The sequence below is a fragment of the Phacochoerus africanus genome, chromosome X, assembly GCF_016906955.1.
Source record: "Phacochoerus africanus isolate WHEZ1 chromosome X, ROS_Pafr_v1, whole genome shotgun sequence".
NCBI lineage: Eukaryota > Metazoa > Chordata > Mammalia > Artiodactyla > Suidae > Phacochoerus > Phacochoerus africanus.
In genome coordinates, this window is record NC_062560.1 from 11,570,906 (window position 1) to 11,588,271 (window position 17,366).

Sequence of the window (17,366 nt, forward strand, 5' to 3'; positions counted from 1 at the left end):
CCCAGATATTCTGACTCAATGTGGCTTGGCCTTGGTCCAGTCATCGTAGTTTACAAGTTCTCCCGTGTGACTCCAGCATGTGGCCAGGCTTCACATTGGTTGCCACTGATTTGGGCTGTGCTTAGCAAATTTTAATGGATATATGTATGAGTCACCAGTGGATGTTGATAAAATGCAAATTTCACATATCACATAAATACTTAAGAGAAACCCAGGCTGCTGGACTTCAGCCCCAGCCTTGAGTAGCAAAGACAAGTATTTACCAAACCCCATGGTTGCCAGGTAAAATATAGGATGCCCAGGTCAACTTGAATTTTCAGTAAATAGCAAATGATTCTTTTTTAGTATAAATACATTCCAAATGTTGTAGGGTATGTACTTATAGTAAAAGCTAGTCATTGCTTATTTGAAATTCAGTTGAAGTGGGCATTCTTACTTTGTTTTGCTTTTTGCTAAATCTGATAACCCTTCTTGAAGAATCCTCTGAATGACTTGTTTGAACACACACTCACACACACACACATTCTCACACTCACATACTCACTCACTCACGGATTCCCCAGTCCTAATCCAGACTTCCTGAATCATAATTTCTAGAACCTGGTAATCTTTAACAAACACGGCAGATGGTTCTTGGCAGTGCAATTTAGGAAATACCTAAAAGCCTGGATTTTGACTATTTGTAATCCTCGTGTCACCCCCAGGGACACATTAGGAGATTGTTGTTTGGTTTGACTCAGGTCAGGGAGCAGAGGGCGCTTCTTTTCACAGCTCAGACTCCTTGATAGCACTGTTCAGTCCTTCTTCTAAGGTAAAGGCCAATCAGGAAGGTTCTAGGCTATGATATTTTAGTCTCTTTGAACTTGATGGAACCTGGGTGATCGCTTATTTTGGGAGGCTTTGCAGATAAATTATAGGCTACCCCCTTAAATTTGTCTTTCAGTTAAATGATGAATAATTGTAGTGTATTCCTCAAATATTATATGCAATAGACTGATACTAAAAAATTGATGTTTGCATGAAATTCACATTTAACCAGGAGTCCTGTGTTTCTAGTTGCTAAGTCTGGCAGCCCTAGGCTGAAGGAGTCCTTGCACATGACCTTGGTGGGGCCAGTCTGCTTCCCTTGCTCAGCAACGGTGCTGAGCAGAACCGCAGGCTTCCCACTTCATTGGAGGCTCTTTAGCCTCCGCAGAGGGAGTCAAGAGAAACTTTGGACAAGACAAGACATCACTCAAAGAGAAATTTTAAGAGGCCTCATCCTCTGGGAAGGATGCCTGGGACTCTTCCTGAAAAGGGGGCAAATAAAGGGCATGTGTCTGTCACTGGGATGCAGGGTCAGTGTCAGTGCCAGACACGAGGAGTTTTGGACATGACTGCATCTTCATGGCAGCATCTGGTCCATGCTGGGGATAATCTCTGCATCAAAGGCGGCCATAGAGCAAAATGGCCCGGGGACTCTACTTGGACGTGCACTGGTCCTGCTCCTGCTCTGCAGGGGGCCAGCTCGCTGCCCTCCTGGTAGTGGGGGCCATGTGGAGTGGTAGAGAGACTGGCGCAGCCACAGAGGTGGGAGCCGTGCAAGGCGCTCCCCGGAGCATTTCCCAGCAGAGAGTGAACTGCCAGCTTCCAAGGCTGTATGTCACGGGGACAGAGGTCCCATAATCACACTGTGCAGGCCAAGCATCCAAATCGCTCCAGCGTTACCTCGACTCTTCTCAAGACCATCCAGTTAGATACTTACAAAGAGGGTTAGTTTTCTTTTCTCCTGGCACTTCTCATTTGCCAAGTTCTACAAGTGCCTCTCTGACCTGTGTATTTTATGTCGACGTATTAACAGAAAAACACACAGTCATGTCTGATTCCAGTTGTTCAGTTGTTTTATATCAGCTGGTAGCCCTTGCCCTGAATGAACTAGTGAGCATATGTGACTTTTTCCAGTATTAGCACTGCAGGTGAAGGCTTGATTGGAAAATATCTTGCCAAACTCTCTTTTGCTACTTCCTGAAAATACCTTATGGGGCAGGATGTAGTGTATAATAAAATTCAGGCTCCCTCTAGCACATTATTATAACACTGTATTTTACATGTAAATTGTGTTAGGAAGGCTCCATGTCTTAGTGATTTAGATTTCGGGGGGGAAAAAAAAGAATGAAAGGAATGAAAAAAGAAAGGACAGTGTATTTGTTTTTAATAAGTTTGCCCCCTCTGGGCAAGATGAGCATTCTGATACAGGACAGAATTTAGTAATCCAGAGTCACTTGTGGCCTTCTCTACATAGGCCTCCTTTCACTGACAAGAATATTCTGTGCGTCCCCTCTTACTTTCCCATTGGTTTTGCAAAACATTTTAGCAACAGGATACACTGTGTTCCTACCTTGAAGGGCTTATGTTCTTACCCCCCCCCCCCGCCCCCGCCTTAGAAAGCCTTGCAACCATGTCCTCTGCTGCTCTGGAACCACTGGTGGGCTTTTTGTAGAACCTCAGGGCAGGCGATGGGGGCAAAGCCCTCACTGCAGGCAAGCAGCAGGCTCTCCAGCAAGCAGTAGAGGAAATTGGCACTGCTGGCTTGGGTGCAGAAGAGAAGAACAAAGCCTCGCCGTGTCTTTTCTTATAATAAGGCCACAAGCAGGAATTGGCTCTGTGGTGGGACTCTGAGTTGGTGGGACCTGTGTTGAGTTTGCAAGCTCGTTTGCTCCCCACACTTTATGGAAGATGTGGGAACACTGAAAGGAAGATAAAGGCAACAGAGGTGGTTAAAATTCTGCAAACTCGTTCCTCTGCAGAAAATTTACAGGAAATGGGCTGGTTTCCTTTGAGAAGTGTTGGGTCATGGTCAGATGTGTGAGCTGGCTGGCGGGTGGGGGTGGGGGTGGCGAATTAGCCTGCCTCCTGGGGAATGAAAAGCCTCCCCTCCTTACAGAAAGGCTGACACTTCTATTTTGTATGTTTGCTGCTGGAGGGCACCACGGACGGTTGTGCAAGTTGTGCATGTTATGCCTGGTGCAGGGGCTGGGTGCTTCTATCTAGTGATGAAGGGCTCCCCGGTTCACGATTGAGACACTGACTGAGAGGCCCGGGAAGTGTCCTCACTGCTCCGCCGACACACGTTGCTTCCCATCTGCAATTTGGAACCACCCAGAGCTCCTAACACACCCTCTAGAGTGAGGAACTTCACCTGAATCCACAGGAGGAAATGGTGAAGGCTGATGATCGATCCTAAAATGGCATCGCCGGATTCCTTCCCACGGCTGCGCTCTGCAGGAGTCTTCAGTGTACATGAGAGAACAGTAGCATTTCTTCGGGTCTTGGGCAGAGGAGGAGCAGCCAGGACTCCACCATGCTCCAGAAACTGGGCTCAGGCCTCTGGCTAGGGATTGTTACTGTGCAATGCTGCTTGTCACATGGCCTCACTTCCTTTTTCCTCTTGCTCTTGGAGAACCCTGCTTCTAGAAGATTCTTCTTATCCTTTTGTTTTGCTGAGGAGTCGCATTTAATGTGTAGCCTGGAAAGTGCAAAAGCGAACATGCGGGATTTTCATTGGAACATAAATGGAGAGTTTGTCTGAGGGTTTATGACTCGCCTTGACTGGAGTGTGATGACTACGAGTGGAAATTGTGCATTTTGGTCACAGGAGTCCAGCAAACTGAGGCTTGGGCTTATTTGTTTCAGATTGCTAAAAATGGGGAGTTATTTTCATGTGTGATACCTATTAGTGTGCCAAGCTGTCCCAATGTCCCAGGAAGGCCTAGTGTCATGGAAGGTGTGCCAAACTTCTTTTGAGAACTGGCTTATGTGTCCTTAGGAAAGTTACTTAATCTTTGTGAGGCAGTCATGGCTTCCTCATCTGTAAAATGAGATGAGTATCCTTATGTCATAGGGCGGCTATGAAAAGCCAGCACTGACATTATAACGAAAAATGCGAGGCACAATCCCTGACACAAACGTTTTTTCTAATTGCTCATTTACTCAGCTGAGGAGATGGTCCGCAGTTGAGAGGAGCGAGTCCTGTCCCCCTTCTGGCGTTGGTCTCAAGGGAAATGTTCAGGAGGCAGGTGTGATGATGCTTTGCTTTTCTTTTTCTTTCCAGCCACAGGACGAAGTCTTCAGGCTGGCCGCCTCCCTCCGGGACCTGGGGCTTGAACCAGGTGCCGCCCTATGGATGGGAGATGATGGCCAACCGGGATGGCCGAGACTGCTTCATCAGGTAGGATCAACACACGCGTGAACAGTGCCATCTTTGGCTTTTGGGTGGCCTCTGGCTTGACCCTTGACTCAGGAAAATTAACATACTTCAAAGAGGGACTTGTAGACTTTTGGAGGCTGTGACTCAAGTGCCTTCCACATCTGATGACACGAGGTTGCTTTGTTCTTGGACAGGCGCCATCTGGGGTTGGCAGTTGACAGTGTAGCGGGGTTCTCCTGGGCCAGAGTGGAAGTGTGCGCTATTGAATCTGAGGCCACTTGTGCTTACTGTCCGAGGCTAGTAAATAACTAAAGCTTGACGTGAAGATGCATCATTTGGCAACCCTTCTGGAAATGGTTCTGTGAACATGGGTGTACAAGGACCTGTTTGAGTCTCTGCTTTTAGTTCTTTGGTGTATGTAGCTGGGAGTGAAATTGCTGAATCCTGCGGTGCTTTGTTGTTCACCTTTTTCAAGAACGACACGACCATTTTCCACAGAGGCTGTGGTGATCTGGTTTTTTACAGTCGTGTGGAAAAAAAAGTGCTCGTACTGCCTGTCCAAACAGCTAGAGAGTGCCCTCTCGTCTCTTCTGTAATCTAAGCGAAATAGTCTTCATTCCCAGAAACGAGTGAAAGAGATTTAAAACCAGGAAGCCTGGTTGGCCTGAGCCTAATGCAAGTGAGCAGAGACTGAAGGCCCAGGGGAAAAGCAGCTGCCAGTATCACAGGCTGCATTCCTTGTTCCAGCGAGGCTGACTGTGGCCTGATGAGCAATTCAAGGATCAGTATGATGTGGGGGAATCATTTTTACCAAAGTAACAAGATTGGTTTTTGAGTATTTGGTCTTTGAGCAGCCCAGCAGCTCTGGGTTAGGACTGTTGGAAAGTAGCTCCAGAAAAAAACTCACCTGAGAGTTGGCAGTAGTTTCCTAGTCTCTGCAGCCCAGCCCTCTCCCCTTCCTGGATCTGCCAAGGGGCGAGGACCTCTCTTCACTGTACAGCTTGTGCCTGAGGGCCTTGCCTCCTAGGGCCCTCCTGGAAAGATTCAAGTTGCCCCTACATGTGACCCAGTCCAGGGAGTCTGTGAGAAGCGGCCCTCTGGCTCCTTAAGGCTTTCCTGAGGGTGGGCTCATAGAGAAACCAGGGTAGACATTTCAGCAGTGAAAACAGAATCTCCGAAAGCTTTAATATGTAAAGAAAGGCCAGCTGTTTGTTTACATCCATTCTTTTTTTTTTTTTTTTTAATGGCCATACCTGCAGCACATGGGAGTTCCCAGGCAAGGGGTCGAATCTGAGCTGCAACTGCCGACATATGCCACAGCCACAGCAACGCCACATCTGAGCCATGTCTGTGACCTACACCACAGCTCACAGCAACACCAGATCCCTGACCCACTGAGCGAGGCCAGGAATTGAACCCACATCCTCATGGATACTAGTCAGATTTGTTTCCGCTGGCCACAACGGCAACTCCCCAGAGTCATTCATTTCCATAGTTTGCCCAAGTCCCTCATAATGCTAGAAAGATGATGGATTTTGATATTACGTTGTGCCATCTATTTTGTGACACAGTTATGAATTTATGTAATTGACACAGTTGAAGTGGCCTAGATGCTTTGGCTCAATACAAAAAAATTTCTGCCAAAGAAAGTAATTTAAAAAAGACATGGATTGGGAGTTCCCGTCGTGGCGCAGTGGTTAACGAATCCGACTAGGAACCATGAGGTTGCGGGTTCGGTCCCTGCCCTTGCTCAGTGGGTTAAGGATCCGGCGTGGCCGTGAGCTGTGGTGCAGGTTGCAGACACAGCTCGGATCCCATGTTGCTGTGGCTCTGGGGTAGGCCGGTGGCTACAGCTCTGATTAGACCCCTAGCCTGAGAACCTCCATATGCTGCATGGGAGCGGCCCCAGAAAAGGCAAAAAGACAAAAAAAAAAAAAAAAGACGACATGGATTATGAATGTATAAAGGTACGGCTCAGACTTCTCTGTTTAGAATGACTTGTTCTTTGTCCCTGGTTGGATTGGGGTTCTGCACATTCCAGGCCTTTTTGATCGAGAGATAGAAACCCAAACTGTGGCCTGTTGGTTAGAGTTTTTGAGAACCCCACCTAGCTCTGCCCAAAGGCCTTTCCATCAATGTCATTGACATTTTTAAGGGCCAGCCCGGGTGTCAATTTAACATTTACACTGGCCTGCCGCCAGCCGTTGCAACATGAAAGAGCACATTGGCCAGTTAATAGAGAAACCTGGACTGATTACTAAGTGGCAGGTTTTAAAACCGAAGTCCCCACTGTCACTGTTCCAAATCTGGGGAGGGTTTTTACTAGGAAAGTGTCATCTCAGAGACACTGTTTGAAAGTTTCAAAGGAGGTCCTTCTTTTGCATGTGTGTGTTGTTTGTCATTCATGAGATTTATAAATAATGAGAATCATTCTGATTGTCTCTCTCACCTCCTGAGCGATGGCTGTTACATTGAGGTGCTCTAATTACCAGCGTTTCCAGGGAGCCCAGGTTTGCAGTGTGGACTCTGTCTCTACTCATTAGTTCTAGAAGTGAAAAGAACAATTTGAACATTCATCTGTGGTTAGTAATTAGCACAGATGCATTTAATTTTCCACTTTTCTGCATACTCACTTTGAAAGAGATTAGCTGTCTTCTTTTTTTTTTTTCGGTCTTAAGATCGAAATGATAGCTCCCATCAGGTAATTGTGTTCGATGCAGCTAAAACTAGGTCTAAGTGATGGGTGGAACCAGGGTTCTCATTTTCAGAGTTAATAATGAGATAATTCTATTGTTACAAGTCTTTCGGCGTATATAGCCCAGGGTAGTTGAAAATGTGTTCACATTTTCTCTTCCCTCTCCCCTCCCCAATTACGTGGAGTAGGGCTGGATAGCTTGTTTTCTATACAGAGTTGCTAAGGCACAGGGTTAAAAACCTTTCAATGCTATTATGCACACGTTAATGTACATTTGCATGATTTTGTATAGTCTGCAGGCTAGTGGTTCTCAACCTTGCTTGCACATTGGCGTTGCTTGAGGAGCAGTAAAATATCCTGATGCGTGGGAGTCTCCGTCCATTTGGGCTGCTGTAATAAAATACCAGAGACTGGGTGACGTAAACACAGAAATGTATTTATTAAACACAGTTCTGGAGGCTGGGAAATCCAAGATCCTGGTGCTAGTGTGGTTGGGTCCTTGGTTTGGAGCCCTCTCCCTGGCTCGCTGTATCTTCACATGGCAGAGAGAGACATCACCTCACTGGGTCTCTTCTTAGAAATCTCATTATGAAGGCTCCACCCTCATGGTCTAGTTACTCCCCCCAAAGGCCCTACCTCCTAATACCATCACACTGGGGGTCACAGCTTTCACATAGGAATTTTAGGGGACAGAAGCTTGTAGTCCATAGTTCTAGATCTGGGGTAGAGCCTAGGAATAGAGTTGCAGAAGCTCTCCAAGTGATTCTAAGGAACAGCTATGGCAGCTGCCCTAAAGCACTTTTTTGCACTCATAGGACTAAATACCCCATTTTCTCTATGCTAAAGGACTTTCCCCAAGTTTACTCATGGTTACCAAGCCACAAAAGGACAACTTTTTGTTGGTATTCTTTGTGAAATGCATATAGTTTTTTGAGGAACAGAGAACGTTGTGCAAGAAACATGACAGATGCACAATAAAAATTTCTCAGTTCCTTATTATTACCAGTTGAGAGAGAGAGAGAGAGCGCACAACAGCAGAAGGGGGAGAAGCAGCTGGAAAGAGAAACTGCAAAGGAGAGAGAGCATCGTGGTGAGAAATGGATGAGGGAGGGAGAGATGGATGGCAAGAGAAAAGAGAAGCCAAGAAAGTGAAGTCCTCTGAGGTGGTTCTTAGAATAATAGCATCAATAAATAGTAGGTATAGGAGGATATAGAGATCTAGATGTAGATGCAGTTATAGAATGTAGATAATGCCATAGATACAATACAGATAGAGGTGGATTTAGATACACGCAGTTGTAGGTCTTAGATATCAATGGATACAGAATAGAGGCAGAGATGGATAGACGCAGACCAGTGACCATACTACCAGTTTTCCCAGGAAGGTCCTGGCTTACTGGTATGGTTCTGACATTATGCCTGACGACCCCTCTTTTTGCTCTCAGAGTGTTCTGATTTGGTTAACGCTGTATGTCACACTACCATGCTTTAGAAAATTCTTACAAGACAGGAGATTTTGCTTAATCTTAACAACGGTCCTGGGAGGTAGTTAGGTTACATAGAGGAATCTCCTGTTTGCAGAGAAAGCTGAGGTTCCCAGGGATTGGGGTCCCCACATCCTATGACGAGTCAGACCTTTGTTTGTGACACATCATCAGACCCAAAGGCCTTGGTTTTCTGGGCTCTGTCATGGAGTTCAATGCATACTGAGCTTTGATAGTCTCCTCTAGGATGACCCAGCCCTCGTGGTGTGTGCTCACTCAGCTCAGCTCAGCTCCACTTTGCCTGCCTTACCCTTCCCACTCGGTCCTTAGAAATGACTTGGTCAGCCTGGCTGTCTGTTCATGTGCAAAAAAACCCACTGCATCTGACATGCATCTGCTCAACATTAATTGAGCACCACTAAATGATGAAGATACCAAAATGACTAATTCTTACCTTCCAGGATCTTGGAGTGTGGTGGAAGTGATAAATGAAATAAAAGATTATGCTTTAGATATAGCAGAAGCCCCCAAGAAGTAGTTAATCCGGAGTTCCGAACCGACTAGCATCCATGAGGATGCAGGTTCGATCCCTGGCCTCCATCAGTGGGTTAAGGATCCATTGTTGCTGTGAGCTATGGTGTAGGTCACAGGCATGGCTTGCATCTGGTGTTGCTGTGGCTGTGGTATAGGCCGGCAGCTATGGCTCCGATTCGACCCCTAGCCTGGCAACTTCCAGATGCCAGAGTGAGGCCCTAAAAAAAACAAAAAAAAAAAAACAAAAAAAGAGAGAAGTAGTTGATCCCATCTGTTGGACGTGAGGGTGAGGGTGCAGGCAGCTGCCACCGGGCTTATACTGCAGAGACTACAGAGAGGGCAACAGTGATTCTCAACCAAACAATGTCTCTTTTAATGTTTTATAGTCAGAGAAGAGGGAGCACTGTGTGTTCCTGATTTTCCATTTTTGAGTTAAGTGGAGTAAGAACATGCTTATTTACCTGTGGGGGTGGGTAGAGTTAATGCAAAAATAATGTGCTTCATAAATCTGCAAATTCAGTTTTTGTAGGTTGAAGAAAACATTTAAATGTGAGCAAGCTAAATGTTAAAACACTAGCTGGCAAGATAGATGGTTAAAACAAGCCAGATTGGAGTCTGGGGAGATGGGTGGGGCTGGGTAGTGGGAGAGGAGACTGGAGGGTCATTTCCAAACCTCATGCCCTCATTCTTCCAGCTCTCACATTAAGAGGCTTATCCCCGCCCCCCTTTTTTTGGCCTGCTGGTTTTCTGGCCACCTTTCCCCCATGAGTCTACAGATGTAGCCCCATGTACGTATTGGACAAGACATACGATTCTATTATTCTACCAGCAATTCCCATGGTGGGCAATTAAACCGAGTCACTATCTTCTTAGTGCAGAAGAATTCAATTCTGAATGCTGAATAGTGGGGCGTAGTAATGAGATGTGGAAACTTTCACTTCGTTTTGCAGTTTGGCCTTGGCCCAACTTGGGAGACATTTAGCCATTGCTATCTGCCAGTCGACTCAGTGGTCAGTGTGAAATGGGCTTTTGGCTCATCTGTCTCTAGAGAAAAATAATTTTAAGAAATACAAGCTCCTTATATGCCCCATCCTTGCTTTTTTATTAACCAAAAGATAGTCAAGTCAACATGACAGGATTCTGTCATCCTGAAAATCACCAATGACAAAGCCTTGCGTTTTCCTTGAGTGTCGGTCTCAAAGTATTCCCTCCAGGCTTTCCCTAGTCTAATTCACATGTCCCAAAGAAGGAAGAAGCAGTTGGTTATTTTCAAACATTGTTCAGTAGTTCTAGGGGTAGTCTTTGCTATTTTTTCTTGATTTTTTACCCCAAGACTTTATTAGAGAGTCTTAGTGTTACTCTGTAGATGAGTTCCTTAATCTCTTATTCTGCAATGAGCACCCTTGAAGTTTTCTTTCTCTAGAAATTAAAAAAAAAAAAAAAAAGTCAAGAAGAGTTAAGTTATAAAGCTGGATGTGGGTATTGTGTTGTACTTCTCCCAACCCCTGTAAATATTTTCATATTTAAAGCAGGTGTCGATTTTCCTGCTTTATCACGCCTCCATTTAAAAATACATATTCAGTAAAGGACAAATGAATAAATCCAAGAGAGTCCTCAAGTTGTTACCCTTTGTTTCTGCTCAGAAAATGCAGAAGCTCTTTGTCGGAATCAACAGTTATGCCAATAAAGGAAATAAGAGAGACCTGTTTGAGGTGGGTTGCTGTGTTAGTATGTGATGTTTTAAACATCCAAGGAGTTGAGAACTGGCATTGTATTCGGGAAGAGGGAGTTTGCCTCATTTTTGTGTTTTTGACGACGAATTCTTTAATACATTGCTTCCAAGTGCACACAATGAACTCTGCATAAAAGGCAAATAATTCCCTCACTGCAAGTGCAAACACCATTTAGGTAAATGTGTTCCTTAGGCTCCCGAGCGTCCAGTCAAGGGGAGGGAGGTGTATTATAATTTTGGAATTGGAGGAACAAAGTAAACCTGATAGTGTCATTACATGAAATGAAAGGTAATTATGCCGTGTCAACGCACAAGCTTCCCAGGCTGAACATTAGGGGCTGTTTATTCCCTTCATTGGAGCAGATTTGTTTTCTTTCGAATCTGACAAAGCACCTATCCGCTGAGTTAATAATCACTGCTCCCAGCTGGAAGGTGAGTTTGCAGAGCTGATGGAAAGGCCTTTAGCAGGAAGGTTCTGAAAATGACACCATCATTCCAGACCTAACTTAGCATATGGCACAAAGAGCTGTGCTCGACAGACTTCTCCCTTAGTGAAGGCTGTTTCATTTTGCCCGTGCACTTGTTCTTGAAACTGTGCTGGTTGACCTAATCTGCTCATCATTCTAGGACAGGTCCCTAAAAATTGGGCTTATTTGTCCAGCAGGCCAAGGTCTCTGAAGGGATTGTAATTAGCTCAAGTTCCTCGGGCCACTTGGCTTACAAAGGAGTTGGCTCATGCACATTGGGGCGGAGCTGTAGACAGCTGGTCAGCTGGTGGATGGGGTGGGTTCTTTCTTCTCCTGAGCGTCTCTGTAGCTCCTGGGGATGTACAGGAGGTGGGTCACGAAGTCCTTTTACAGTCACAGGGACAGCCAACCTGTGAAAAGGAGAAGCACCTGGATGACCAGGTTTCCATCACACCCTGTAATTGAAATACTAGCTGGGGGCTACCTGCCACCCCTTGATCCCTTTGTGTGGTGTGTGCCTCTCTTCTTTCTGGATTGAGCCAGCCCTTGCAGAGAGCAATTTTGATATCATCACCTAAGGCTGGAGCACAGGCAGGAAATTCTGGCCTGTCCCAAATGCCAAGTGGGGGTGTGTGGATGTTGCTGCCAAGGAAGTTGGCTGAACTTAAGAGGACGAGGAATCAGTCGCAGGTTTCTTTTCATCATTGTCTGCATTGCTACCTAAGAGGAACAGAGGACTGGGCACAGAATGCCTTACTGTGGACCCCAGGGGATCAAAACCAGCAGCTCTCTGCCAAACTCTTGTGCTGTATCTTCTCAAAGCTGGAGTCATTGCTGATTTCTAGGGAAGACTCCGTTCCATCACAAAGATGAGAAATGGCTGTGTTTTTTTGTGCCAGTGGATGCTCAAATCAGTCTGAGTCAAGAGTAACTGTGTCACCTAGCTGTGGCATAGACTGTGCCACTCAGCTGCTGCAGGATCACAGGTTTCATGAGAGTAGTTCAAACTGGGAAGGCTGGGAAACTGAGAGACTCTCCAATCTGTTGGCCGTTAAAGGATAGGGCTAAGTATGAGGGGCCGGCTTCGTAATTTGTAGTGCCCATTTCCAAATGAAAATGCAGGCCCCTTGTTCAAAAAGCAGGATCAGGAATTCCCATCGTGGCTCAGTGGTAACGAACCCGACTAGTATCCATGAGGATTCAGGTTCGATGCCTGGACCCGCTCAGTGGGTTAAGGATCCGGCATTGCCGTGAGCTGTGGTGTAGGTCACAGATGTGGCTTGGATCCCATATTGCTATGCATGTGGCATAGGCCAGTAGATGCAGCTCTGATTCGACCCCTAGCCTGGCAACTTCCACATGCCATGGGTGTGGCCCTTTACAAAAAAAGAAAAGCTGTATCAGAGTGCTCATAAAGGTACTAAAATGTAAAGGTTTCCCCTTTTTTTATGTGTCTCTCTGTCAACATGTCATAGTCTTCTATTTGCTATTGAATGCTATTCCAAGTAACAAAGAACTAAAATTTTAAATTATTAGCGTGAGGTTTACCAGCCACTTACATGTTGTACAATATGATTTTTAGGTGCCAAGAGAAGAGCGTGTAACTCTCATGAGAAATGGCTGAAATTACACAGTTGTGTTTCGTAGGTTACGCATGTATATGAATTTCATGCTAAATGGAAAAGTAGCAATGCTGCACAAAACTAACTCCGTAGTTTTTGTTTTACTTCTTGATCTGAGCACGCTCTACCAAATCGCCCTACCTTTGGCTTGCTGAAAGGAGAAGGAACTATGGGTTGCCCTGTCTTTCCCTTGCCTTTTATATCATCACTTTGCGAGTAAGTGGATGGCCAGTACAGGACAGCAACACGAGTAAGAGAGGATATGACAGGATTCCTTGAACATGTGTGTTTCTTAGATGGCTACATCTGTTCAGAACTAATTAGCCTTCAGCGTTCACCTCTCAACCTTCTCTCTTGAGTTTTTAAAAAATCATTTCTCTTGTAGCCTTCTGAATAAAAGCCTAACAAAGAGGAAAGTTTGCCTCTAGCTACTGACTCCCTCAGAAAGCAATCTCTCTGCCCTGTCAAGGATGGCTTTTGTCACCCAAAGATAGACACTTCCCTCCTCTCCCGCCCCGAGCCCTTAATTCTCTATGCCAGGTTAGCAAACCTTTTCTATAAAAGATCAAAATGTAAATATTTTAGCCTTCGGAAACCGTATGGATTCTTTTGCAGCTCAACATAATTCAGCTCTGCCATTGAGTGTGAAGGAAGGCATGGAAAATGTGTACATAAACGGACACAGTTATGTTCCAATAAAACTTTACTTACAAAAATAGTCTGCTGAGTGGATTTGGCCCAAGGGCCAAAATATATTCTTTTTTTTTTTTTTTCCAAACCTTGCTCTAGAGCATCATAAATTTGACCCCGTCTCATATTCTTCATTCACTAATTAATAAATTTTCAAAACCCTCATGAGGAGTTCCCTGGTGGCTCAGTGGGTTAAGAATCCAGTGCTGTCACTGCTGTGGCTCTGGTCATTGCTATGGTCTGGGTTCTCCGTGTCCCATAGGTGCGTCCAAACAAACTAAACAAAACCAAAAAACCCGACTCCTATGAAATGCGGAGCTGCCACTTATTTTATATGTGAAAGAAATTAGGGCAGGCATTGGTAAAGCAACTTTTCTGAGGTTGTACTCTGAGTCATGCGGGGAGTTAAAAAGGACCTCAGAGCCCCATTTTTCCTACTTCTTGCCAGAAAGCTCTATGATGTATCTGTTGTCAGCAAGGGTTCTTGTACAGCACTGACCTTCATGACCTACCTCTAAAAGGTTTTCTAGGAATAACATTGTTAAAATCCACCAGAGAAGTAGAACTTTTATGATGAGAGTATTTTAATAAATACAGAGAGATTCCCTGACCCCCACCTTCAACCAGCACTTTCATGGGAGGGCGATGGAGAGACAGGAAATGATAGCAACATGAAGCCCAGGCACAATGGAATGCTGAATGCAAGCACAAATAATTATTAGGGAGGTGAAAATTACATAGCAACTTGCTGATACTAATAGTCTACAGAGAAACAGCCCCATTGTACTTCGAAAACGTTAATCGTCCATAGTGTTTTGAAGAAATTCTACTCATTATCTTTTTGGAATTTTATAAAGCTCCCACATAAAGATCCCCAGTTTATTTTTGTTCTGTTCTAGGCTGTTCTCTTGGCTTCCATGACACTATCCCTCTTCTTTTTATCGAAACTCACTCGAGTTTCCTTCTCATGTCTCCTCAGCTGGTTCTTCTTTTTTAGCTCAATGTCCAAACTTTAGTTTCACACATTTTCACACCTTTTTTTCCCCTAATAACCCAGAAAAAAGAAAAAAGAATTCATGAACTTAATATATTGATACCATTAGGTTTTAGTGAAAGAATTGCTGGAGACTCTTGACTGTGCCACTACAGGAGATAAAAGAGATCAGTGGGAGTTGCTTTGTACTGCCCAGAGTATTGACTGGGCAACTACAGGTGGTCAGAAAATGTGTGTTCAATAGATATCAAGATGTATGTATGTAGGTATGAGTAGGTGGATGGATGGATTATTAGGTGAATAGACCTTTTTCCGAAGCATTATATTCAGTACATTGTTAGGAAAGATGCTGATATACAGGAAGGTGAGCAGAAATTATTTCTCCTTAACTTACTGTTAGAGAAATTTCACTACCAAAACGCAGGCACAACAGATAAAGCCTATATTACCTTTTTATTTTCTTTTTATGGAACCTATAGCATATGGAGATTCCCAGGCTAGGGGTCAAATTGGAGCTACAGCCCTGCGCCTACACCACGGCCACAACAATGCCAGATCCGAGCCGTGTCTGTGACCTACACCACAGCTCACGGCAATGCTGGATCCTTAACCCACTGAACAAGGCCAGGAATCAAACTTGCAACGTCATGGTTCCTAGTCAGATTTTTCTGCTGCGCCACGACAGGAACTCCAAAGTCTGTATTTCCTAATAAGACTTTGACAGTTCATAAAGGCTTTGTCACTAATTCATACCTTAGTGTGGCTATTTATAAAAACTCCAAAATTTAGAACATACTGTAATGCCTTTCTGGGATAGTGTGATTGCAATGTATCCCAGCAACAAATGGCATAGAATCATAAAGCACAGACATTAAAGAGTAAAACCACTTGAGCCTAGGATCCTAGCTCTTAGTACTAGCTGTGTGATGCTGGGCAATCCTTCAGACCCTATAGGCCTCACTATTCTCATTATAAAATAATGTGTCTATATGAGAAAACTGTGTCAACTGTGAATCTGGTGTGTTATAAGAAACAGAAAATACTTAACCAATTCATCTTAAACAAGAAAAAAGAATATCTTTTTTATTTATGTACCTAAAAATAGTGGTAAAGCTGTAATAGCCTAAGGAGATATGACAAGTATATATGATGTGATATACTGGATGGCATTCTGGAACAGATAGATGTCATTAGGTAAAACCTAAGAAAATCTAAATAAAATAGAGGTTTTAGGTACTAATAACGTGTCAGTATTGGTTCATTAATTATGACAAATGTACCATGCTAATGTAAGATGTTAACAATAGGTGAAGGAGTAAAAACAGTCCTAGTTATATGGAGATCTCTGTACTCTTTATAATTTTCTGTAATGTAAAAGTGTTCTGAAGTAAGTTTATACATAAAAAATAAAGTGGGGTGACATCAATAAGATAGTGGTCTAGGAAACTTCTGAACATCACTTCCACAGAGAAGTGAATATATGGACCAGTATACCATTATGAGAATTCTAGGTATCAGTTGAGCATTTACAACCCCAGATGTGTGTAAAACCCCGAAGGAATTCCAGCAAAAGGGGTAGGAAATTTTGTGATGTTTTATATATCTGTCCATGCTCTTCCCCATATCTGACCTATCCTAACACAACCAGGAGGAAACCTCCCACACCAGGTGTTCTATCTCAGGACAGGGGGAAAAAAAATAGATCATACATCTGATGTTCTGGCTAGGCTGGGGGCTACCTCAGGGACTGGTATCTGTCTCACCTGATTCAGAATGCTGATGGAACTGATGGCCTCATTTGGAAGGTGCTCAAGACAGATGCAATCACGATGACTTCTCAGAGCTGCAGTTCTGCAGGTAGTTGCCAGGGTGAGCAAGCAGTTTCGATCTTCTACAACATAAGAACAAACTGCTTAGTGAACTTGAAATGAGTGCACAAGCCCCTAGAAGACTCATCCTCAAAAAGTATTGAGAGGTCTTATAATCTCTAGCTGAGCTGATCGTCAATGTTTTCCCTAAATGACAATCTAAAACAACTGGAAGAGGTTTTGTGTTTTTTTTTTTTTTTTGCCATGTACCCAAGTCTCAACAACAATAAAAATCACATGGCATGCAAGGAAACAGGGAAACATGGCTCAGTCTAAGGAGCAAAATAAAACCTCAGAAACCAACTCTAAAGAAAGGCAGATATATGCCTTTATATTTCATGTGTCAACATAACTGTCAAAAAGGTGCTCACTGAGCTAAAAGAGAACACAAATAGACAACTAAGTGAAATCTGGACAGCAATGCATAATCAAAATGAAAATATCAGTAAAGTGATAGAAACTATAAAAAGAACCCAACAAATTCTGGAGCTGAAAAAGAGAACTAAAAAATTCACTAGAGGAATTCAACAGCAGACTTGATTAGATAGAAAAAAGAATCAGTGAACGTGAAGACAGATCATTTGAAATCATAGAGTCAGAAGAGCAAAAAGCAAAAAAGAAAAATGAGAAGTGCCTAAGGGATCAGGAGACACTAACAAGCAACAGTATATGCATTATGGAGTCCAAGAAGACGATTGAGATGAAGAGGAGTAGTTTATTTGGAGAAATAATGGCTGAAAACTTCCCAAATTTGAGAAGAGTAATGGACATAATATTTAAAGAAGCTCAAACAATTCCAGTATAGTTAAATCCAAAAATACCCACACCGAGAATCATTAGAATCAAATTGTTGGAAGGGAAAGAGAAAATCTCAAAAGCAACAAGAGGAAAACAACTCACTACATACAAGGGAGCTTCCATAAGATATCGGCAGATTTCCCAGTACAAACATTGTAGGTTAGAGTGAGTGGGATGATATATTCAAAATAATGAATGAACAACAACAACCAAAATACATCAACCAAGAATATTATATCCATCAAAGCTATCCCTTCAAAAATGAAAGAGAGGCGTTCCCATCGTGGCTCAGCAGA

General features: G+C 43.8%; 1 protein-coding gene across 2 annotated transcripts in view; it reads left to right on the forward strand.

The window, feature by feature from the left end:
* Positions 1-2,969: 2,969 nt before the first annotated feature.
* The window catches only part of FRMPD4 (FERM and PDZ domain containing 4), a 198,334-nt gene continuing 183,937 nt past the window's right edge, over positions 2,970-17,366 (forward strand). The window contains exon 1 of one of the 2 annotated variants that reach the window (XM_047764466.1): positions 2,970-4,207. In XM_047764466.1, coding sequence (XP_047620422.1) covers positions 4,170-4,207 — 38 coding nt within the window. In that variant the 5' untranslated portion in view covers positions 2,970-4,169. The remainder of the gene's footprint in view (positions 4,208-17,366) is intronic. The other variant, XM_047764467.1, reaches the window with a different exon arrangement.